The 26743-nt window shown below is 36.3% G+C and overlaps 1 protein-coding gene across 1 annotated transcript in view; it reads left to right on the forward strand.

The window, feature by feature from the left end:
• The window catches only part of WDR72 (WD repeat domain 72), a 94235-nt gene that overhangs the window by 61699 nt on the left and 5793 nt on the right, over window positions 1–26743 (forward strand). The window contains exon 18 of the mRNA XM_062501184.1: window positions 26589–26687. Within this exon, the coding sequence (XP_062357168.1) occupies window positions 26589–26687 (99 nt within the window). The remainder of the gene's footprint in view (window positions 1–26588; window positions 26688–26743) is intronic.

Genomic DNA, 26743 nt, shown 5'->3' on the forward strand with positions numbered 1-26743 from the left:
ATTAACACAGACTGAGCTCTGTGCTTACAGCCATAGATGACACTTGTTCATATTTATAAGACACCATCTAGAGTTTTTCTGTGCTGTATTGATGTTTCGTAATCTCCCACCTCCTGATACTATTTTTATTCATTTCTTTGCTGTTCAGTATTCATGTACGATACTATGGGTTCTAAGGGGCAGGAAAGACTTAAACATGTTCTACCCTAGAAGGATTGTAGAGCTGGATGCCTTCGTGAGAAAGGAGTGGTTCAGAACAGCATGGAAAAAGGGGTGATCCCCAGACACAAGTTCTCTTTCCCATGTTATATGGTTATATTGCTGCCATGCTTGATAAAGGTTTGCAAGGGTTTGGCAGTATTTTCTTCGGGCTCTGTTGCCTGAATTTTCCTTATCCTGGGGAATAAAATCTTGCTGAGACATTTTGACTGCAGTTACCTATGGCTTGTACTGGGCTGTAGGGTAGGCAGGACAAACTGCAGTGTGCAGTTAACGATTTTTGTCATGCTTTGGTTAGTTTTTTGTCATGTAATTGGAATACCATTTATTGAAGGGATTCTTTTTAATGATAGATGAAACAAGCTACCTTCTAATTTTGTATCTTAGATTTTTTAGATGTTTTTTTTTAACTTTCAGGAGATACAGAATGGGTTCCTGAACCTGGTGTATAATGATAGATATTTGAAATGTTTCTCTCCTTGAATTCCAGAATAACAGACTCACCTACTTTATTTGGAAGGAAATTATAAAATTAAGCTCACACAAATACTGAACCAACAGTATTACTAATATTATCTGGCAGTAAAACAAGTTAAATCATTTAATAGTTTTGTTTGTTTAAAAAGCCTTGCAGAAAGAGAGAAATTACTTCAAGCTTCTCCTAATAGTTTTCAGTAAGATGGAAATTTTTCATTATGTGTTTTGTGAAAAACATGCTGAAAACTAAAACTACTTTATTTATACTAGTCATTATTAGTATGGGAGTAGAGAGTCCCAGCTAACACACAGCAGATTAACACAACTGAACAGTGCTTGTCTCTAATAATGAGATCAAGGCATCTGTCTTGGCAAACAAAAAATGGAAATAGGTCAAAAGAAGCCTTTCTTGCCTACCAAGCTTATCAAGAAAATATTGAACCAGTTGGAGGTACATATATACCCGTCACTACTAGAATGTATCTCAACAGAACTGTTAAATTTCAGCATGGACAATGTGTTTATCTCTGGGTGCACTTCTGCACCTGAACACATTTTTAGATGGCTAAATGCATCTAATTTGTATTTCATGTCTCGTGTGTACAAAATCTATTTCTCTTTGTTATGTAAAAGTAAAGTCAGTGTTGTTTCAAAGCAAACGAGCATCATTAATAGAAATAGTATTTCATATTTGCATGGTGCACAGAACCAAGCAGCACGTGACTCCCAGATTCTGAAACTTAAGTTGTTCAGTATTCTCTCATGACTGGTTCATCTTTGATGTTTCACTATATGCTTTATTTTAAAGACCAAAGTTATGTCCACCAAGTATCCTATCTTGCTTCAGCATTTTCTTTGTTTTTCAATTGCACTGCTAGAAAAGATGACTGTTCAAATGTTAAAGAATACAGAAACCTTTCTGGTATATCCAAGGAATTTGTTGTCAAATTCCAAGTGTTTCGGCAGAAGAATTTTTTCTCCCTACTCTTGGAAAAATCCAACTTGTATCACACTTAAGATATGTATCACTAATTCCCTAAAGACCAGGTTCCTGTATTGTTCTTATATGATGGATGTTAGGCACATCACCTGCTGCACTACTAGAAGATGCTCAGATAGCCTAGTGAAGAGGGTGAAGTAGGAACCCTAATCCAGGAAGTATTTCCTATAGAATATTTAGTAGCTTGTCTGTGTATTTTTTCTCTCTACCACTCTTTTATCTGAATAGGTTTTAGGTTTCCTTTTTCCTTTCCTTTTTTCTTCAGAAGTGTAAAAAGAGAAGCAAAACCTATCTGACATAATTAAAACATGCAAGCTCAATTAAATGTATTAATAATATACTAATGCTAATTGTTTTCTGTTTCTTTTGGACGTGAAGTACTGCAGGGTTTTGCATCTCACCAAACTGTCAAGTTTAATGCTAGCAATGAATACAAGTCTTCGTCTGGACTCAAAAGAGAATCTATTTTTCTATATAAGTTAAGTAGACACTGGTCCTAGCTTGTGTTTTCATTGAAAAGTAGCATTTTGATATGTTAGGAAGATTGTTATAATAGGTGTGCGTCAGATATTTTTTGCAGACTAAGGCTATTCTCATTGCACAGGAATTTATTATTTAATTAGTGTGTCCCCTTGAAAGGTTCAATGGGAGCCTCTTTCAGTAGTGACCAGTTTTCTGTGTCAAGGTGTGATATATAGTATTTTATATGAATTACATTTCTGACAGCAGATCATATTGGGGAATAGTGTTTGAAAAAAAAAGTCGATGATTTTCAAACCTTGCTTTTATGTAGTGAAATTTATTGGTTTAGTTGCCTGGTTAGGAATGTTTAAAAATAGGACTTGTATGTGGTTAAGGACTTATGCTAGTGACAAGCACTAGAAATACTACTACTAGAAATAAAGTAAAAGCACCAGCAGAAGGTCTAAGCTAACAGGCACAGCAGGCACATCTGCCTCACATGTTCCAGGAAAAGCAGAGCAAGTCACCAAAAAAAAAAAAAAAAAAAAAGATAGACTGGCAGACAAGGAAATGATAATTGCACATAGCAGATATATTTGCAAAACATTTTCTTTTAAGTTCCATGTCTTATAAGGGAGTAATTTCCCTCAGCCTGGAGTGAGGTGGTTTTTGAATGGTCTTGGATGGTCAGCACAAATGTATGTTGGTTTTCAGTTATGTTCTGATACAGCTCATAGCTATTATAAGATAATGTTCGTTTTCACTTTTTGACTGTGCTTCCTAAAATATGCTTTTCACTATTTGTGTTTTGCTACCTAAAGAGGATTTAAGGGATATAGCAACTCTGAAATTATAACTGTCCCCCTTTCCTTGCTGCCCCCTGCCCTGAGTCAAAGTTGATATTGTAGTTGAAGCCTTAGCTCTGTGATGCGAGTGATTTTTCCTAAATTGATAAATGAATAACATGACAAACATATAATCTAATTTATGGAGAGACAAAATTGATAATTTTGGGATTAGTGGTCAGATGAGTATGTTCTTTATCTTAAAAATAGATTCATACTATTGCAGAAAATTTTATGCCCATTACATAGTTATACAATAATACAAAATGAAAATTTTTCTGTCTTTTGCTTGCTGCCTTTGTGTAATTCTTACAACTCTTAATGAGATTTTAGAATAGAATTTGAAGGTGAACTGTCCACATTATAAAAGATAGTGTTGTAAAACTCAATGCTTTTAGGAGTCAAGCAGTAAAAAGCTTGCAACAAAACAAAAACCTTTAAGAACATTGTTTATTGAATTCTGTTGGCTAAAACTGCCAAAAATAAATTAATAGCTGTTACCACTGAAGTGCTTTTTTTGTTCACAAGAAAAATACCTTGACATATTTTTTCATTCTGTGATTGGTGCACATTTCAAGGGTATAAATTAATCTTCAAAGGATCCTAGGGAATATCTTTCCTGGACACTTCACTTATACATCAAGTTGGCCATGTTAGCAATCTAATCACAATCCTGTAATTCAGTGGACAACAATTCCTTATTGTGAACAGCATAGCAGCTTTTACTATCATTTAGGTCAGCCTAAGATTGCTGATGCACCATATGTTTCAGGCCATGGATGATGGATGGTATCCTCTGGTGCCCATCCCTAAGTGATTGGAAAGATTGAAGACACACAGTTCACTTAAGCTTGCTTACTATTACATCAAGTAATCAGTGTGATAGGCAAACCTGTGCTCTCTGTGTCACACTGCCCAACTTTCTGCAGGGACATTGTGTCAAAAAAACAATCTAAGGACATTTCCAGATGACAGGCCAGTTACTAGAACAACCATTTAACAACTGGATTCACCTAAAAAGCTTAATAACATGGAAAAGTCAATACATGTTTTTAAAACACATTTATTTATATCAACCAGACATGTACTTTGTTTTTAAAGGGGTTTTTTATTTCAAGATTGAACTTATGCAACCAAGGTATAATAAAACAATCCTTTTTATAGTTCAGTCTCTAATATGTCAAAACACAGTGCTCCTAATGTTAATCAGAGAAGAAGACTACTTTGAGATAATATTAAATGCTTTAGAAGTTGTTTGCAGTTTTGTGCTTAGAAATATATAACATCAGTTTAAAGTTTAAAACTGAAATACTTTTTTTATTTCCCAGTGCCTGTCTCTACTGACAGCACTCAGTGTTGTTTCTGTTTTCCTCAAATTTGTTGGAACATTATCAAACCCAGGAAACTGAGAGCATCTTCCTTTTTATGAGGTAGTTCTGTACTGAGGAGTTTTTAACATGATATAGGAGGAAAAGCTTAGATAATACTCTAAATTCTATTTTGCATAACAATCCTGCAAGACTTGCAGCATTTGTGCCAGCAGTCAGAATTGCTCCAACCAAATAATATCAAGTGAGGTGTTTAAAATGTTACCATTTAAAACTACTGTTGATGAATGTTATTGAAAAAATGGTAAAATGACCAATTGTAAGCTGACTACATAGCTCATATCTGTATGCTACTTCAACCATGAAAAAGGAACTAGGCAGTTCTGTGAATTCCAACTCTGTAAAGTACTCACACAGACTGTCATTAATGATCATGTTTTTGTGTATGCATTTTTTAATTAAAAAGCATAGGTACTGCATGCACTTTGAATATCTCATACATGTTTTCCTAAAGCAAGGCACTGTCTATTTTGAACACTGAATTCTGGCATCTATTCTGCTGTTATTTAATTTTGTCTAAACTTCTTTACTTCATCAGTTACTGGTTTCACAGTTATGTTGGCCTAGTTATTGTGGCGTAATACTAAAATAAAACATTTTTTCATATTGAAGTTTGCAGCCAGTGAGAAGTTCTAGAATTCTAGATCTAAATGCATTTGAAAACTTGCTGCTCAAAAGTCAGAATTTCAGGGCAGGCTTCCTATTGTCAGTCCTTTGATAGATGACACTGAATTCTATAACCGGACAATTTAGGCAGCAGCCTCTAAAGTAAATATTAAACTAAGGTAATGGAAAGAAAAAGCTGTTCTGAGGAAAAGAGTTTAGGGAGTAGTGATTAACAGTGTTTAAAAACCAAGGCTGTCAAAGACGGGGAGATGTGTTGGGATTAGCAAGACTCATCACTGCAGAACAGAAAATGTTAGAAAACTGAATAATTCTTGTAGACAGTGTCTGAATATGTGAACCTGTCCTTGTTAGAACTGAAGTTTTTGCAGTCAATGACACTTTGTTTGCTTACTGAGACACTTCCTGGGGAGAGATGTTTACTGCTTTATTGTAACTTGTTCTGCTCTGAGGATGCTCACAGTGGAGCACTGAAGCTGAGAGAATAACCCAGGGTGAAGTCTATAAATGCATGTGAGGATGAATCGAAGCATTTCAAATATAAAATGCACTAGAGTGGAATAGTTCAGCTGGAGGGGCCTGCAACAATTGTGTAGTCCAGGACACTACTTTGGCCTTGTCAATGAGGGAGAGAGACCTATAATTAGGGAGAAAGGACTTTAAATATCTGAAAACATATTTTTCTTCAAAGGACAGTTGAAGAGAGTGAATGAGAGTAACTTCTGGAAAGTTGCTTTAGCAATCCCATTAGCCGATTATGCTAACAGGAACTTTAACTTAAATATGGCCTAGAGTCAAACTCATTTACACCGAAAAATTCTTCATGGAATTTTTTGCTTATTTAAAATCAGAAGTGTCAGTCAGCATGGGAAGTAGAGAAGTGACTGGGTCGTGGTATTTGGCTCCGAGTTGGATTTCCAAGTGAAAGAGGCAGTACAGCCTTAGCCAGTATGAATCACTGACAACTGTGAGAACCCCAGACAAAATATCCTCCACTGTGAAAGGACGTCACTGCTTTTGCCTGAATTGTGCCCCACAGGCCAGGATTGTTTAGGTAGCTGCAAGTACTTCATATTGGTCAAGTAGTGTAGTACCTTTTCCTAAAAAAATAATGTTTTTAAATATCACAAACATGAAGTATTCAATTTCTGCTAAAAATAAATGTACTGTAATCACCCTCAGGCTTTGCAATGATGAATCTATGATAGCTATACATAGATGATTCTGTGTATTCTGTAGCATCATATCAGTCGAGAATGGAACCACCCTCAAGTCATTAGGAAGATAGGATTTGCATTTTGGAAAAAGTAAATTAGTTCATTTCTGAGGAAGGCAGCACAAGTAGATTTTGGCCCTTATGCATAGCAGGGATTTTCCTGTATCTTTTAAATGAGGCACTTCTCCCTGAACATTCACCCCTATCACTGCAAAAAGGACCCTGTGATAAAACTGATTCTATTTTTTCAATCACCACAGTTAAACAGAAAAGAGGTTAAGCTTTTAACTACTGCAATCTGCTGCCCTTTTAAAATCATCTAAAGATGGCAGACACTTATGTTAAACACAGTGGATTGTTGGTAAAGTTAACCGTGTGCATCCAAAAGTGGCAGAATATGGACTAAGGTGCAACCTCAATCTGCGCTGTAATAAAGTAGCTGTTCATCTGTGGTCAGAGATCGTCATGAAAGACCTTGAGTTCCTTCACTTTATTTTGCAGAAAGGCCATCAGACAGCTTTGCATCATCTAACTCTATCAATCAAGGACCTCAACCACTGCTTTCTGCTGAAAGCTTTCCTGTTTGGCTCTGTTTTTCACAGACAGCTCAATAACTTGTCTGTGGAGCTGTGATAAATGTACCATGTGCTTCTGAACTGTCTCTTTAACACTGAACTGAATTTCAACTCGTAGTGCTTGTAACTAATTGTTTTCATCAGAAACATTTTTTTTTGCCAATTATTATTCCAGAGGCTCTGATTATCTCTCTTTTTTTTTTTCTATTATCCTATGGCAGTGGTAACATTTGAAAGCTGCCCTGCATTCAATGGACTGCTAGATTACTAGATTTTACTCAGTGAATAAGCTGCCTAGTATAAAGAATAAAACTAAAGGGAATCTGTATGAACAAGAGATATAAATCTTTAATACGTTTTTAGACAAGTATGTATGAAGACCACTGTTTCCTTGCCTCTAGTTTGTGAGCCAGTCCTAAGTGAAATTGAAAAAAGGAGACTGAAATTAAGTGCAGTTTAAGGTTTGAGAAAATATGATGACTTATGACAAAACACTTGTAAAATATGTCGTAGTAATTAAGGTCCTAACCAAGAATACAAGTACAATGTTTATGTTTTCAGTTGTTAGACATCTTGGAGCTTATAGGCAGAGAAACTGTTTATTTGAAATTAAAAAAAGATATTGCAGTATGTTTATTACTGTGGTAATGTTCAAGTTCTACTTAGAAAATTCACAGCTGATTAGTTCATTCAAGTTCCAAAACTGTAGTACACATTCAGAATCAGAACGAAGCAATCTTTTCAAGAAAAAAGTGGCATATTTAATTACTTAAAAGAAAACAAAAGCCACAGATACCAGAAACTGTGCTGGAATATATAAATGTGGCTCTTATCAAGCATAATTTTGCTAGAAAGCTGGGAACTAGGGCTTTGATATTTGGATAAAACCTACCAAGATGAAGATCCAATTTCTAGTTTTCTTTGTAGTGATTTTAGGAGGAGAAGAGGGAAGAGCATAAGGCACCTTAATTGCTTTTGGGAATACGCTATTCCAGGTTAAGAAGAATAAATATTGTACACTCTGAAAAGCATGTTGATTTTTAGTGAACAGTACTAATTTACACATTCTTCATTTAGAGGACAGAGGTAAAATGGATCCTTTGGTGGATGTAGTCACAGCATAAATGTGCAGAATAAAAAATGGAATGGAAATGGTGGCGTTGTATTGCATGAAAACCAGGACAAACAATGGAGAAGAGCAGCCCACCATGCATTAGCTGTCATTACAATGGTGCAAGGGCAGAGGGTACATCAAAACACAGCTAGATTTGTTTAACAATTTTAGTGTATAGTACCGATCTAGGACAATTTTCTGCAAGAGAATTGTTTCCTGTTATTACAGTACCAGCTGGGTACAGTAATTTTTCTGATTCTCCTTTCCATACATATATCCTTGCAAGCCTATAGTGAGATCCACTCTGTCATTTGCATTTGTTTTCTCCTGCTGAGCAAAGCTAAATGGGATTTCTGCTCATAGATGATCCCACTGGGTGGATCTCTTGAGTCCTCCTCTCTCTCTTCAATTAAAATATTTTCAGATGTTCATTAAGAGATGTATCTCCAAACCCTGAATCTAATTCCAGATTGTAGTGTTCTGCTTCACACTGTTTCACCAGTAAATATTGACATAAGTCCAGCTGATTTATGTAATGGAAGATTTACTCTGCTAGGCAGAAGCTTCTGTTGCTGCATACCTTTGTAGGGTCTTGTTGGGGGAAAATGGGTATGAAGCTACTGTGAACAACTCTTGATTTCCAAAATTTCTTATACTCTCATAGCAGTAAAATGGAGAAGCTGTTTTAAGGTAGATTAAATGTAATGCTTTTTAGGAAATCTATCAGACTTACAACAGTACACATAATTGTCTAGTGGCAAGACAGAAATCAAAGCAGCAAGACTGAGTACATTTTACTGATGCACTGGATACAGTAAGAAAATCTTGGTAGTGGAAGCTACTGCTGTTTTAAATAAATGAGGCAAAGCAACAGGCAGATTTTGGAGCAACTTTTATAATTTAATTTATTTCTAATCAAATTCTGTTTCAATTGCATGCAGGCTGAGAGTGCAGGAGCTGGTTACTGTTACTGGTTCCCTAAATGAATGCACTAAGATTTAGAAGCTGGGTTCACTAACAATGAGTTTAATTGGTATCTACACACAGTACTGAAGTCCCAAAATTGTATTCTGGGCACACACTTGACTCAGTGAAAAATTGGGATAGATTATGTAGAGACAGTGTGTAATTCCCCTTGCAAAGTCCTCACAAGTGCAGAGGGAAGGCGAGTGGCCAAGACAATCCCTTGCGCGAGCTACCCAAGCTACTGGCAGCTACAAGGTCTTTAGAGGCAGTGATAAATTTGAGGGTAGTCATCTGACTTGCCTTAATCAGGACTGATTAAAAAGATCTAAATGGCTCCTGGCAGCCCCTGGATCAGAAGGATACAGATGCTCTCTCCCTAGTGGTATGCCAGTCACCACTGGGTAGGTAAATTCCATCTATAAATGTCAGGGGTAACATTTCAGTCAAAAGTTGTACAGTGGCATTCAGAAGAGCTGATGTACTGTGAAGATATAAGAATAATGTAAATAACACTGCAAATATTAGAAATGTATTATGTACATTGATTGGAGGCCTTTTGGAGAGGTCATGTTCTTTTTTAGTAACTCAGAAAAGCTATGGTTTAAGTTGAGGACACCTTAGAGACACGCAAGAAAAATTAACAATATAAATAATTTTAAAAGGTTAGCTTAAAGAGGAGATAATTGGAAAATAATATTGTAGAAGTATACATACTGTTTGACAAAATTAAATCAATTCTTTATCATTTTTCACAGTTTAAGAACGTGCGGGAATGCAATTAAATTGAAAGGCAGAAATTTTAGCAAGTTTAAAAGAAAGTATTTCTTCATGTAACCTAGTGTCTCAGATTCCTCTTTCAGTGAAATGGGACAGTATTTTTTTCTCTATCTCCAGCAAATGTTTGAATTTTTCTGAATTCTTAAACACCAGTTGTTGCATAAGTTTAAATTAGTTATGCAAAGGAAGAGAGAATTAAATAGAGTGCAATGACTTTTCTGTAGTATTTTTAGTGTAGTCTCTAGACTTCAGTAAGTAGCTAAAAGACATCTTCCATAGAATTAACAATAGTGACTTTAACAGGATAGAAAAGCTAGTTTTTGTGGTTCCTGTAGTTGTATTTGCAGTGAATTTTTTGCAGATGAAGAGAACCTAATCAGTTATCTTTCCTTACAAATCAGATCTCAAAAATGTTATTTAGAAATCCAGCCTTACACTGTTAATTCATGCAGAACATAAATATATAGTTACATTCCTACAAATTCAAACAAGCAACAGTAATACACCAGAGGAATGAGATGATAGTTTGTGGAACTCAGACCCAACACCCAGGGTGAAGTTGAAAATCAGGGTGTCTGAGGTCTGAAATGGAGTAAGACGTTTGCAGAGTGAAATGTAAGGTAGGTGAGAGAATGAATTCTAGCACATTTCCCTCTCTTCTTGAGCTGTGTACTGTGTAACTCATCTCTGTGTGGAAGTGTTCATGAAGCAATGTGAAGAAAATAGTTCTTGGTCTTACATACCCTAAGCTTGTCTTTTACTCACGAGGAAGAAATATGTTTGTTTGAATTTAAATAAAATACATCCAAATTTGTCTTTAAAGTAATTTTTGTTGACTTTTATTAAATGAGGTGCCAAGAAAATGCACTATCAAAGTCTGTCTTTTCAAAGTACATCCACTGAGTGGGAACCATATAAGCGTGAAAAGACCTTAGAGGAAATGTTAGTCAGGTATTATATTTTCTGGTTAATGGCCACCTAGGAGAAGCAGTAAAATAATCATTGTAGTGACAATTACAAAGTGTGTCATATTGCACCTCCCTGTAAATATCACTTTAATTTTTTATAGCACAGATTATTTTTAAGTTGTTTTATATACTGCATAGCACTTAAATGTCACTGGATCTAAAACCTTTATCCGGGAAGCTCATTAGTTGAGCTGTCTGCATTTGTATATCTGCCATCAGCATCTGGTGAGAGGGCTGCTGCTGACCCTGCCAGACTTGGGTCATGAGGTCAGCAGGTCTCATTTATTATTCAAAATTGCTCTCTGACCTTTTATCAGCTAGGTCAAAGAATGCTGCATTCTCCTTGGTTGAATTTTATAGTGAAATCTGTAACATGCACAGATAATAAAATTACCAATACACGTGAATCTCATCCCTCTCTCTCCAAAATGCACTCACTTTGAGGTTGATGAAGTTGGAAGAGTTGCCTGTACAAACATGTCTGCTTCAAGATCATGGAGGCACCTTGTCATCCTTGTAGAATAACACACGTAGCTTCACATCTAGCTCGTGATTTGATTGTGCATCTGCTTTCCCCTGGTGTGGTGCAGCGGCAGCTGAAGGCAGAGCCCTGTAGTTAACAGATGACCTCTCATTTTTATCACTCCCATACCTTTTGCACAGTTACCTATTAACTGCTTCTATTTTTGATGTTTTTTCACTGGTAACTGTATCTTCTACCTTCCGTTGCCCACCTGTATCAGTTGAATGTAGGAGAACTTAGAAGCATAGTAAAGCAAGAAAAGTCAATAAATATGAAGAATTTTTCTTGGTGAATATAACAGAATCTGGAAATAAAATACATGGAGTCCAAAATATTTTTGGTTTTAAGATGTGATCTGGATATAGGATGTCACTGGCCAGCATGATTTTAGTTCAAACACAATCCAGAAGCACCCTGGTAAAATTAAAAAGAACTGATGATCTGAAATTTTAATTCTGTGATGATTAAAACAGGAAGCATAAATGACATTGCAGTAAGAAACATATTTGGGGAATTTTAGAACACTAAGCTTTGAAGAAAAAATTAGCCATGAGAACTTAACAAGCCATACTACAATATGGAAAATTGGAAACCCTAAATGGCAGATTGATTCTTAAAGGGAGCTGTGCAGTTCAGCATTATCCCTCTGGAATGATTTCATCCTTTTTAAAAGAAGGAGCCAAAGGTCACATTGGTCTTGCCCTTGAAGCAGACAATATGAGATGTCAGCTTGTGCTTTCTGACACTGCATATGATGAATAACCTTGATGTAGTAATAAACAAATAACCTATATTAACGTTTAGAAGCACAGTGAAGTATGAATGCAATATATACTTCAACAAGGTATTGCAAATATACAGCTTTCATAGAAGCAGATTTCCTCTAGTAATACTGTCATAAATTTATGGTTTCTTAAATGCTGCCGTAAAATAAATTCTTTAAGTAACAGAATTTGTACCTATCTAAAATATGACCAATGATGGTACATAAATGAAGAACATTGCTATGAACAAGTAGTGATAAATTAAAATTATATTTAAAACCCCCAAACATCTGTATTCATGTAGATACTCAAATTGTTGTAAATACTGTATTTCTAGTGTTTCAAATACCTGCAGTCAGTTGCCTTTGTGAATGCAGCTCTATCACTAATTAGTATTCAGTAAGGTTATCCGCTCTTCTCTTTTAGTATTTCTAGTAGGAGAGAAAAAAATATGTAAACTAGTGAGATGTTGAGATGTGCATAAGCTTTGGTTGGAATGAAGTGTTTTCTTCTAAGTAGGGTGAGCTGAAAGACTGCTTGTTGTGGGGAGAGTTGTAACATGGTGCAGTAGTCCTTTTAACAAATTCCTTAGCTTTAAGAACAGTCATTTACTCATTACAGTCTTGAATAAGGTCATCAAGTCTTAAAGAGTTTTTTTTGGTTGGGTTGTTTTAAACTGAAAGTTAAAGCCACTTGGTATTAATGAAATTCAGGATTTGGTCCTGTGTTTGAAGTGCAGAGTTTCTCTTGTTTATAAGTAGTGTATCTTGCAGGTATTACGTAATTTTATATATCATACTTGTTTGCTTCTACCTACATGCTGCACTCCCAAACAAGTAACCTATTTTTAGTACAGGTAAGCTGTGTGTGGAGTTCTCAGTGTTCCTTCTGAATCTTCTAGAGACATGGTCATGTGCTGCCATATGCAAGTTAACCCCAGATCCTACTCTGGCCTTTATTACTTTATTATCATGCAAACAAAAAACAAAAACAAAACAAAATAATCATGGTGCAATAGATATTCACAGTATTTGTTTGAGGAAGCACTGTCTTAACATTTGTGAAATGAACTAGTGTATCTCTTAGTGTACTTTAGAAAGCAAAAAAAAGACACTTATCATCCTTCCTTATGCATATTATGAATGCAGGAGATGTGTGTACAGAAGGGACCAATTTTAGATTTCATAGTGTCGTAAAAACACTTGAAAGATTCTAAAATTTAGGTTCAAGAAATGTGGAGAATGCCATCCAATTGCTGGATGAAAGAAAGTAATACTGTTAGTTAAAGTGAAAAGCAAATAATACTTGCAGATATATAATGAACAGAAATATACATAGAAAACATTACTTATCATATTAATGAAAAAATAAATTTAATATTCCTTTTTAAGCAAACATTTAACTGGGCAAAGATTGACCTGTCTTCACAAGTACCAACCAAATGAACAAAGAGAAAGGAGAACCCCTCTACTGTCCTTACATTGAGTGGTAAGCGAAGCTCCCTGAGAAGTCAAAAGTGAAGAAAATAAATATGTATTCAAAAGAGGGTGCAGTCTCAAAGATACCAATAAAAAAATCTGTTCTTTAGAAGGTGACATTGTTAGAGCAAAAAAATAAGATAAGTGAGCCCTGTGTATTCATTTGCACCCTGCAGCTGTTTTCATGAGCTAAAACAAATCAAGTAATTTGTTCTTCTAAAACACATTTTCACTTTCCTTTAGCTCTGAATCAGTAATTCCCTGGGATTGGAACCTGAAGTAGCAGCTGTGTATGCAACTATAAAAGGGTCAGGTAGATAGAGGTAATGATTTTTATAACAATACAGTATGATAAATACTGCTGTGGTCCCAATTTTTTAATACTGAATTTAATATTTCCTAATGTAAGAACTATTTAAATCCATTCTTTAGCCTTTCATATTTTCTAGGAAAAATAGTATCTCTAAGTTAATACCTCTAGGTACTAATACCTTACACAGCTGGGGATCTGTTTGCCCCTTATTGAAGTCCAACAGGCCACATACACTGTAGGTATTTTTCATATACTGCCACAAAAATTCTGGCAATTCTGCAGCAATGTCAAAACGTGGAGCTGTCTTGCCAAGGTAGGCTATTCTCTGGAAAAAGCTTTGGGTTATGGGAGCAGTTTATGGCTAGAGTTTCACCTGTGTTTTTCATTTGTGATAAAGGATATGCAAAGACTGTGGTGCCTGTGAGCTTCGGTGGGATCTGTGCATTTAATTAACAACTGAAAGCAGTTGCTCTGTGATGCTACAGCTGTGCAGTCTCAAATCACTGGACTGGGAAGTCTGAAGCTCTGTTTTGAAGCTCACAGTTTACTTGGGTTATTTTGGAAAAGATTATGCATATTCCTGACTGCCAGTTAGAAGGGAACTTGTCTTCAGTTCTTCTGAACGTAGTTATGGAGAGTCATCTTTTACAGTATCTGTTCTAATCCTTTTCACATATCCATTAGAATTTCTACACTGCTTGCTTCATCTTGGTCACCTTGGCTGAACTCAGATTGTGCTAAATCAAGAGCAGCTCTATTGCTTTTTATAAAAGTGCACCTAGTCAACACAGAGGTGAAAAAGGGAGTGAGCATTCTGTGATTTATTTTACAAGACTGCTGTGTTTTCTGTTAATTATGCTACAGCCATTGCACAGTGCTTTTGAAACTGCAGTCAAGGTCCTGCTGCACATTTGTACCTTTTTTGTACAGGAGCCCTTTTGGCATTTCCACTTCACTCATCATACAAGCTGGAGTGCAACCTTCAGTGATCTCCTGAACTGGCAGTTTTGTATCCTGAAACATTAAATTTGTTTTTATCCTTCCACGTGAACAAGGATATATATGACTGTCCCTAGATTCACCTCTGAATGTGCAGACAAGTTGGTAGTTGAAAGGAAATAGGACCAGAAACAAATCAACCAGTAAAAGAGAAGAATGCCAGCAATACAATTTAAAGTATCTGCAGCAGACTGATAGGACACTTCCATATGGAATTTCTTGTGGAGGACTGGATAATTTCCCAATAGTCAGTGTATACCTACCTTTTCTATGTGTGAATTGGAATACAGGTTTGCACAAACAAACAACACCCTAGTAGACTTAAGTTTCAGAATACCTAAATAAAGATATTCCAGATACTTCTGACAAGTTATAATACAAAAAGCAATAGAAATGTTTATTTTCAGAACTAACAAGAAACTAATGATCAGAAATTAATGAAAAATCAAATTCTAATCAGTGACTTGGCTACTAGGGTAATACAAATACAGCCAGTGAATGTGATGTTTCACCGACCCTCATAATTTTATGGTAAATCTTATGGCATCTTGTATGTTTCTTTCCCAAAAGTCCCAGTTCATATGGCAAAGTGATAGTATGCAATTATTTCTAAATGCAAATTATTCTTCCTGAGGAATAAAGGCTCAACACCCAAAACCAATAACACTTAAAAAACCCCAGAAGTGGAAAAAAAGAACCTAAAGGAAACTTTTCTTCTTTTCCTTTTTAATTTTTTTAGCCTCATACCTCTGGAGGCTTGAGTCCTATGCTGAAAGTGAGCAATACCAAAGCTGATTCCAGACTTTTAAGTTTGGCAGCATTGAGCAGCATCTTCCTGTTACATTTGACCAACCTTATTTAAGTAAATGCAGTGAATTTGACATTTTAAAATATCCTGCCATTCTTCATCTAGATAATTTCTGCTCACACATACATGGCACTTGAATGCACTAAAGAGACTATGGAAAAGCTCACACTCCTTGGCTCTTTATCCTACTGTGATCCCTAACTCTGGTAACAATGTGGTCTTGTACAATGTCTTACCTGGCAAGGCAGATCAGCTGCACTTTTTTGGACCCATGCTTTTTAGTTCTTCACACGTGTAGTCTCACATGTGTGAAGCACAGAGACAGTTGTCAGTCACCTACTTACATGTCCAGCTTCTTGGAAGTGCCTGTGTTGTCTGTCTTGTTTCTTTATTACCTGTCTCAAAGGGGAGGCTCCAGCCTCTTCTGTCCACTTACAGCCAGGGATGGCTGATGGCCTGAAGAATAGGGCTGAGGGTAGGTGAAGGTGCAGTATTTGGCAGTGGTCATCTTTTACCTATTAAGTACTTTACAGATTCTTGCTTATCTGTTCATTTGACGGAGTGCCATATTAATTTTCTGGAGATATATCCATTGGACAGCCTGTTTCCCAAATCTTTGTCTGTTTTGTGATAACTGGAACAGATGATCCATATTCAATACCAATATGTGTCATCTGAGAGTTCAACAAGCATCTTTCTAATATTTACACATATGAACAGATATTGTTTATTAATTCAGAGAATAACAAAGTCTGAATTTTGTTCTAAGTTGCATCAGGAAATGAGCTGCCTTGAAATTGATCTAAACTCATGCTTCTGTAACGGAGCCCAGAATTATTGTCCATATATACAAAACTGATTTCCAGCTGCAAAATAACAAAGAGGACAGCCATCCCTAGCAACTGGTGTTTGGGAAAAAATACGAAATTTTGGTCTGAGATGTTAGTTTGCTGCCCTAAACACCAATTCACTACAAATCTTAGCCATGTAACTGGAAATCATTAATTAAATCCTGTGCAGCCAAGAATCATGCATAATGTAACACGACTACTGCAAACACTCCACTCCTGATCATTTAAATTTCCTTCTTGCTCTTACCAACATGAGGAGCTTGTATTTGAAGTAGTCCCTGATGAGATTTTTCCTTTTCATCCTTGGAGAATGTCCTTGTACATATTTATAGGACAAAGTAGAAGGATTACTGATGTGTGTTTTTTTGCTTTTAGGGTATTAAATGTATTAATATAAAAAATACATGCTTTGGTACAATATGATCACCTCAAAAATCTTTTGACTATGGAAAATAAAGGGTCTAATGCTCTAAGTCTATAAGTAATCATAGTCTGATTGGGTCATGTTCATAAGATAGCCACTTTTAAACTGAATATTCAATTCCCTTAAAAAAATACAATTTCCATATCTTCCATTAATTTTTATGAAGAAGATTTTAGTAAGCAGCCCACCCTAAATGACAGTGTTATTTCTAATCCATTGTCACATTAGGGGTGAGAATAGATAGGCTACTCCAGCAATACTTCTAATGTTCAAAAAGGCAATTTGTTTAAAGGATGGGTGCAGAAGGAGAAGGAAACAGAGTTCGCAAATTAAAAACTGCACAGCAGTTTCACTGCAAACCTACTAGTCATACAGTGCTATCCAATTAATCCATTACTCTTAGAAGAGGAATCCCTGTATATCCAGGTACAATCCTTGCCAAATATCTGGACACAATCATTGGCTTTTAGGATTACAAGTAACATAATAAAGGATAATGATCAAAAATTAAGCACACCAATACAGAATTCTTGGGTTAACTGGACTTGCCATGTGCACTGTAAGGCAGCAGTCTGTTAGGTTTAAAGTGAGATTAAGGAGTTGTGTAACCTGTAATTATGCTGGTTTTCATTAAAAAATAAGATGATTTGGCTCAGTAGGGCCCTTCCTTATATTTACCTCTGTTTAATTGGATTTGGAACTACTTAAACATCTTTGAGTTGGAGCTTATAAGAAGATGATCCCAGCTGTTTTTCAGAGCTTAAGACAGTAGGCAGACAACATGATCATGTCAAGACTCATACTAAAGCCTTAATCCTACTTTTTCATCAACTAGCACTACAGCTGAGTCTTTAACCTTCTAAGTACTAAATGTGCTTTGGATCTTTCACAATACATTTGCTGTCAAATATTATTTTCTGATAACATTAATTTTTGCTTTCTTTCTAAAAGAATATTTTTTAGAACAGGCTTTATCTGAGTTTGGAGAGCTGGAGTGTAAGACTCTATTTTCAGTCCTTTTAAAAATACTGCTTACAGATTTGCATGTATTGAAGTCTATTGTTCTCCATGGGGGCAAGGCAATGCATTGACATGTAGCTCACATTGCTGTAATGAATAATCAACTCTATTGGTAATTATTTTAATTGTACATGAATGAATAGATTTGAATATATTTTGTTTTTAATAAGAAAGATATGAGAACAACTTTAGTTTCATTCAGGTCTTTTCCTAGGAGCTGTCAAACTGTCACCATGACCACAAGAAAATTTTCCAAATCCCCAACCTCAAAACTTGTATTGTTTTGTAACAGTGTATTATTTACTTTAATAATCCTAGGGTTGAAAAGACATTAAATCTTCTAATGAGTTATTCCTGCATCTGTAAATAGTAGCAATGCAATACAGTCCTTTCTTTCCTTTCCTTTTCCTTTCCTTTCCTTTCCTTTCTTTTCCTTCTTTCCTTTCCTTTCCTTTCCTTTCCTTTCCTTCCTTTCCTTTCCTTTCTCCTTTCCTTTCCTTCCTTTCTTTCCTTTCCTTTCCTTTCCTTTCCTTTTTTCTTTCCTTTCCTTTCCTTCTTCCTTTCTTTCCTTCTTCTTCCTTCCTTTCCTTTCCTTTCCTTTTCCTTTCCTTTCCTTTCCTTTCCTTTCCTTTCCTTTCCTTTCCTTTCCTTTCCTTTCCTTTCCTTTCCTTTCCTTTCCTTTCCTTCTCCTCCTCTGTCGGGTATTGCTCCGATTTGTCCTAGTGACACAGGGCTGCCAGCAGGAAAGCAAGCGTAGTTAATGCTCAGCTGCTCAAACCAGTCAAGCAAGCTAGCAAGTCCCAGCTGTGCTACTTGATGTTTTTTGATTGCACCTAGTCCTCAATCTGTGAACTGTTTTCTGGACTTAGATTCATCAAGCTCTGCCGCTTTAAAAACTCATGCAGGCAGGCATCCTAGGATATGCCATTATAAGCTGCTGCCAGGGGATCTTCTAGGAGATAAATGGAATCTGTGTGAAGTAAATTAGTGTGAACCAGTCAATCTGTGTGTCAGCCTTGAGCCACATCCATGGGTAACTAGCTTGCTGACTGAAAAGTCCACTGTCTTTTGCCAATCAGAGGTCTCAGCCACCAGGAAGCAGTCCTATACAACATTAGTTTCTTGGAATAATGCCTGTTTGACCAGCTAGTGAAACTCCTCAGTATATGCTCTGTACTGCTTGAGTTTACTTATTGCTTACAATTGAACTGAAAATCTTTTAAAGTCAGATAACATTTTAACAGTAGGGAGCATCACAGAAATGTCTTGGAAATAAGTACTTCCACTTTCCTACAGCAGCCATTCAGCAGAGTCATGCTGTGCTGCAGTTGGCTTTACCTCCCTATCAGTAATACATCTCCAAGGCCATAATGCAAAAGAATAACAATAATCTGGCCAGAAAAGGTTAATAAAGAGGCTCTGTGTATTTTTTTTCCCATGGATTAAGCTATTTGGGCAGCTTTGTTCAAGAGATGGGAAGACTATGAAAGCTGTAATACTCATATTATGCACAGGGATGTGTCAGTGTCATAACCGTGCTGCACACTTTCATTTAGTTTTGGTTTTAAAAGTAAATTGATGCAATCTACAGCAAGAATATCTCATAGAAAGGAACTGAACCAGAATCCTCTGCAAACTTCCTGATTAATGATTTTATATTTGAATGCCAAATCAATCTACTATCATGAAAATAATAATGTCAATGCTGTCAATTATGCAATTTTAAAAATAGTGTTTCTTTGTTGGCTTTGTAAGTGCTGCTGACACAGTGATAGGATTCACATGTGTACTCTGCAGCACCATTGGTCTAATGTACAGAAACCAGGGGAAGTTTTGCTGTATTTCTTTAGAAAAAGATTCGTCTTTAAAAAATCATTCTTCATCCTAGGTTGTTGGTGGCCAGGCCCTGGAACAGCCTCCCCAAGGAAGTGGTCAGAGCACCAAACAGCTCAAGAAGAATTTGGATGATGGTCTCAGGCAGAGAGTGTAGTTCTTGGGGATGGTGCTGTGCAGGGCCAGGAGTTGGACTTGATGACCCTTGTGGGTCCCTTCCATCTTAGCATATTCTGTGATAGTTTTAGAAATTTTGATAGGTGAGAAAATGCTATATATTTTAATTTAAAAAGAGACTGATTATATAGTAACTAACAGTTTTTTGCTTTCTTTAATAATTCTGTAACCATTTTCTCATCCCTATTGTCTCCCAATTAATGTTTGAAAAAAAAATGAGAGAGGGATAAATAATGTTGATCGAATAATTCAGCCTTACATCATGTTTGATTAAAAGACACACTTAGGGAAATTGGAAAAGAGAAATTTAGATTTTCTAGCCAGAGAGGACATTGAGAAGAAGAAGCAGTATTTAACAAGAGAAGAATTAATAAAACATAGTTTTGGGTTATATTTTCCTTTTTTAAATCCTCCTAAGTTTTACAGAAGCTTGTGCTTCATAGATGTGCGGTAGATGCTGTGTGGAATTTTATGGGAAAGTATTTTATTTCTTGCAGCAGAACCCACCGAGACAAATTTAACTAGTTAGGTGTTTTATAATATATACTACACAGAATACATGGACAGAATCTGCTATAAATCACAACTAAGATCAAGACAACTGCTTTAAAATTGAGTGAATGTTTCATTGCACTAATGAAACAAAAATGGGATGTCCTTTGAGAGCATAATTTGTTACATGCCATTACATTTTAGTTGAGAGAAGTAGGGAAGTCCCTCTGGGTGAATAAAACCTCAAGGTATGTTGGGAAAAGAATCAGTGAAAATTTCAATTTTTCTGTCTGGAGGAATTCTGCCCTCAGAGAGAGAGGAAAATGGACTTTTGAGAGGTTTTTTGATATATTAAAACCTTTCTCACATACAGAAGGAAAAATGTTCTTTAGTTGCAATTCACTTGGTGAGTGGCACGAGTTTGCAGGTGCCTTTGAAGTGCAAGGCCCAGCTCAGGCTTCCCAGGCACATAGGTTGGTTGTTCTGCAAACTGAGCTCTGCCCCGTCGTGTCGGGTTCTACTTGTGCATTTGTTGTAATGGATGCAAGTTACAGGACCTTCCAGTTTGACTGGTTCTATACTGGCTTATTTGAACTTCCATATACTGCAGCAATCACTTCAGAATAATAATGTGTTTCTCTAGGTTAATATATTCATCTTTCTTTTATAAATTAGAATATAATGAAAACTGGGCCAGTGTGATATTTAGTCATCAAAAGATAACCAGCCATTCTCAATTAAATGACAACTATATACGTCTGTGCAGATTTTTTCAAATGGTACTAAAATTTATGAAATGATTGGCATCTGATGTCTTCTGTCAATGAAATGAATTATTGGTTTGTAGAGCCTGAGAAATGGTCTAGAAAAAGAATAGGGTTCAATTCAATAAGGATGAGGACAGGGATCTAGATTGAGGATTAGTCTTCAAAGAGACAGGATGGGGAAGAAAAAGCAAGGTAACAGTTTCTCAGGAAAGAAGCTGGATCACAAGCTGAGCATGAGTCAACAGCATTCCTGCTGTGGCAGCAAAGGCAAGCTCCATACCAGGGAGTATCACCCCGAAATCCTGTGAGTGCTCCTTGAGCTGTGCTCAGCAGCTCATCAGGGGCACATCCCCATGCAGCCAGTCTCCCTGCGGCCGGGAGCTCCACCTGCGCCGTGTCACCTCCGCGGCTGCCTTTCCTCTGCCTCCGGGGTTGCAGAGCTTCTGCTGATACTTCTCTTGGCAGCTATGAATATGTTCTGCATTTCTTGTAATGTTTGTGAAGTAACCTTACCCTTTTACTTTGGCTGGAAATACGTGGAAAAAGCAAAGTCGATTAGGAGCCATCAGTCTGGAAAAGACAGAAAACAAAGGATTTCAGCCACCGGGATCATGGAGAAGCGCTGGGCTCGTACCTGTGCCTTTTCTCAAACAAGAAGTTGCACATTAAGCCAACAAGGAATGGCAAACAAAGGCAGACAAAATTAGGTGCCTTCCTGTGTGATAAAACTATGGAGTTTGCCATGACAGAGCGAGTTAGGGTGTAGGATGTTAGGGATGCAAAAATTCCACATTTAAGGAAAAACTGAATAAATTAGTGAAACAGAAATCTGCTGTGAGTTATTACAGGAGGGGAAAAAATTCTTTGCAATTCCTTGAGTTTCAAATTGACTTCAGGAGAAATTTCTGGTAAAGTATTATTTTATGGCTGTTGGACTCCTGTTGGACCATTACACTGATATTTTTTAGTCTCAGCAAATATGGCTGTTCTTATACTTTTCATTATATTTTTATGATATCTATGAAATGCACTTTTAAAATAGTACTCAAAGCATTTATTGCTCTATCAAGCTTTTTAGGTATAATACAGTAAGTGCCTGTAGAAGCCAAACGGCTCAGAAGTGACATTGCAGCACAATTGTTTTACCCATTTACAAAAATAAAAAAATACTACCATTTTGTTTCCCTTTACAGCTTTTTTTTTAATGCGGTTTTATTTAGATTCAGGTTGTTTGTATTCCATATTGAACTGGAAATATATTTGTCACCCGTATACTGTCTTGCCTAACATCTTAGAATGAAAAATAATTTTTGTTGCCCTGTCCAGTTGTTGAATAATATTTCAACAACAAATAAGTTCTTGTTTTCTCTGCAGACTGTCTTTAAGTCACTAATCCACCTTATCAATAACACAGGCATCTTATCAGAAAATGCTAAATGTTTTATTTGCCTGAATTATGCAAAATTCTTTCTCCAGTGTATCTGCCCTCTAAAAATTGGTATGCAGAGCATGTTATTTAGACTTTAGTGTAGGATATTTCCAGAGTGGAAATAGGCTTTTCTGAGTTGTAGAACATGTAGAAATAAATGACCATGATGAGTTGTTGCTGTATTTTGTGATTAGGATATATTCACAAAGAACAGCTTCAACAGCCTGTTCAAAGATTGTTCTTTAAAAACTGATCACAAGTCTGTGGTATCTTTTTGGAAATTATTTGGTTTTATTATGTGGAATTGTTTGAAATATTTTGAAACTAGATACATAAATGTTTCATTAAATACTATGATCTTGTGACATCCCTTTACTATACTAAATCATATATCTATTTAATGACTTTTTCTGTTTCAATCATGTAAGAGAATGGGTATCAAGTTCAGTAAACAAGTCCTAAGAGCTCATTAGGATGCATCAGAAAAAAATACTACAATTCCCAAGATTGATCCTGTGCAATGAAGATTTATGTCATCTTTATATGCTAAGTTCAAGGTCATTTCCTTCAATGAATTTCCTTCATTTCCTTTTACCTTATTTCCATGCTAACAAAGGTAATCTCTTCTGTCCATGTAACAATGGAAATGACACTGAACTGAAGAAAAAGAAAATGTTGCTTGAGTTATAATATCATAATTGTTTTTAACTTGCTTATGACTCATAGATTTGGGGTTCATTTATACTCTACTTATGTCACTTTGACTACAGAGATTACCTTTCAAAGGGAAGCAAAAGTAATTTTAAGGTCCATTTAAACCCAAAGTAGGACAGAGTGTCTTCTGAATAAAGATGACACTCTATGTTTAAATAACTTAAATGCCATCAGCATCCTCAGTATAAGCAATTCAGAACACTCTTTCTCCTATTGTTATTTGTACATAAAAGCCTATTCTCCTAAGAGAACGTGCAGTAAAGTAGGTGTTCGTGCTGAGATTTTTTTTCTATTTTTCCTTGATTACATAATGCCATTTTTACTTTCACTCTTTATTTGGGCCAGACTGTACTTTCCTTATTTTTAACTTTTCAATTCCCTTTGTTCTTCTATGATATTTTAAAGAAACCTTTATTTTCCAGTTGAGCATATAATGTGATGTTTCAGGAAAAAAAGGTCTGAAAGTCTCTGCCTTGGTCCCTTTCTTGCTCACTGCGAGCACTCATTATGTAACCTCATAAACCAGGGTCTTGTGAAGTTTATTTGTGTGGTTTTGTCTAGGGAGGTGTGTGTACTTCTGAGCAGATGACAGGGTTGAGGGAGACTTCCCTGACTTGCACCGGGGACCCGATCCCCGCCTGTCCCAGCCTGTCTCCAGGTTTTCTGAAACAACCACTTCCCTCCCTTCACTCACACTTGCTGGCCTGCCTCCTTTGACAGCTGTTTTTGTACAAGTTGTCCAGAGTTCTGTCTCTCTATCCCCATGAAAACCCATTCCAGCCCTGCTTTCCACTTCCTTTAAACTGTTCTTAATGGCCAGCTATTATTGCAAGTGTTTCATGCTTTTTTGGCATTTTTCAGCTCTATCAGCTCTGCCTGTCATTCCTTTTCTTCTCATTTTTGTCTTTCTTGGCTTTTAATGACTCCATCCTCTCCCAGATTTCCCCAAATCTCTGCAGTATCCACTCAGATGCATTAACTGGAAATCCTTCTGCTATGACCGAGCGCCTTGCTGTCCTATCTTGGTTTCTTTCTTGTCCGTTTCACAGCTACCTTGTGAGGCGCCTCATTCTAGTTGGGTTTTATTTATTATGCTCTGAGTTACCTCTCAGCAGAAGCTGGTACTTCACTAAGAACACCATTCAGTCCTGTGTTGTGAAATCCAGCTGGTCAGTTGAAATTATCTGACTTGTGTTGACATGGTCTGGGAGGGAGCAGAGCACTTGGGCAGGTTTCTCTGTCCCGTGCAAGGCAGTTCCAGCACAGACTTGCAGTAAGGGAAGCCTGCCAGCTCCTACCTGAAACTGATTCTGGGGCTGCGGAAGTGTCTTCCCTCTTTGGTTCACTATGAGAGTTCTTGACTGGGTCAAAATACACAATTCCTTTCGAAAGGCTGATTCTGAATTTTTGGTGACTACTATTAGACCAAAATAGGCCTTGTGATTTTTTGCTTTCTCTCCAAAGGCATAGCTGCAATTTTTGTTTTCTCTCTTTCATCACAGGGCACTCTGTTGGAAATTTTCCTATTGTTGTACTTCAGAGTAGTTCTGACTTTTAGATTCATGCAGTTGTAATGACTCAATCTGTCACTCAGAACAGTGCAGCTGACTCCACTGTATGAAGAACTGTTTTAGAAAAAAAGTGCTCTAAAGTTTTGGCATGAAAATATTTTGTTTTTAAATGTAATATGAGTACTTGTATATTCCAATTTTTCTTTCAAAGGGGGAATCTTCACTTAGTGTATTTGAAAATTATTAAAATGTTGTAAAAAGAGAAAAGTACAGATATCTTTCAAGACATTTCTTCCTTTACATAATGTAGCTTCTTTATGTGTGAACAAGAACATCTGTTACCTGTTACTGTAATTGTTCTTCAATGTCGACACAGCTCATGGAGATTATAATGTCAATGCTTCCTGCTTTACCTGGGCAGGGTGTTACATACTGATTTGTTGCTATCCAAGGCAAACCTTTTAAGCAAAATTTACTGGGGTTTTTTTCTTTTTTTTTTTTTCAGGTGAAATGCACAGTTGTCACCGTCATAGATTTTATTATTTATTATGTTTTAATATTACATTTTCAAGGTTCTAATTCCACAATAGTATTGAAGCCCTGATTGCTTCAAACAGACTCTGTGTAGTTGCAGGAGTCAAGAATGATGGAACCTTTTGGTGACCTGGGATCAATAGCTGCAAACCCATGGAAAGCACAGAGCACTGAAGTGGAATATGTGTCTTTTGAACTCCTCATGTCTGCATACTGCCCTGGGGCCTTGTTGATTCACTCATAATCTAGGAAAATTTAAATAGGTATTTAAATTACATAATCCTTTAGCAAATATTCATCTAAAAAAAAATCCATCAAAATTTATAAGGGAAAGGATTTCCTTTTTTGAAAAGAAGACACAGAAGAACACAAAGATTGTGTACAGCTGTTGGTAACCCCAGAGTTTGGAACTTTGCTTCTTTTTCTAGATATTACACAAAAAGAGAAATGTTTTCTAGCCACTGCTATTATCTTAGGAAATAGGATCAGCTAAGAGTTTTAACAGGACAGAAGAATCTAGATCTAGTCTTTACTGTGCTATGCTATAATCTACTGCTTAATAATTGTACTTCATCTTCAAGCTATATTTGTGGCTCCATGTAGAGATATGAAGCAGAAGAGAGGGAAATCGACTTTGACAAGAGAAATACCTCTCTTTTGCTCAGGAAAAGTTATGTGGGATTTGTTCCAAAGCCAAGTGAATTAGAAAGTCATTTATAGACAGGTAATTGTTTACCTGAAAATATTTATATGCTCTGAAATGAAAATTATTTTAGCAATTAAATAAAGTATGTAACCAAATTTGGTAATCTTTTAAGTGCAAGTCAGTCTGGGTTTCACTGCACTTTGGAATTATTAGTAATTTTCTTACGTTGTAGCTTGTTGTATACAACATATTTTCATCTTTAAACATACACTGTTTCTCTCCCTGCTGAATGACTCCAGTAATTACAGAACTATCTAATTGATCTTTTTTGTTGTTTACTGGCTTTTTTGGTGAAACAGACAAGCAATTTTTAAGACTTCTAAATTATTTTATTATTTTAGGGTTCTGAAAGAAAAAAATAGTTTTCTACTTCAAAGGGACCTCATTTAAGCTGTTGCCTCAAACTTCACCCTGCATACATTCTTGTCTATAGATCTTTCAACTGTCCTGTGGTTGCATATAAGTAGTTTGTATTTCTGTGTTTTTCTTAATCTATTGTTTGTGTTTACAAATTATGTCTTCAGCATTGAAGGCTGTGCAGAAAACCAGGAAGTGTTGATTTCTGCATACATTGCATTTCTCCCTCTCTGTGTTTTTATTCTTTCTAGCTCCAGCCAGCGTGCTGAAGCATGACAAGAGCTCCAACTCGGCAAACTTCCAAGATGTGGAGGATACGCCTGACAGATGTGTCTTGGAAGAGTCTGAGAGTCCAGGTGAGAGGCATTTAAAGACAGCCACCAAGTATCAAGTGATAAATCTGACACAGCTT

This window comes from Cinclus cinclus, chromosome 13, assembly GCF_963662255.1.
Source record: "Cinclus cinclus chromosome 13, bCinCin1.1, whole genome shotgun sequence".
NCBI classification, from domain to species: Eukaryota; Metazoa; Chordata; class Aves; order Passeriformes; family Cinclidae; genus Cinclus; species Cinclus cinclus.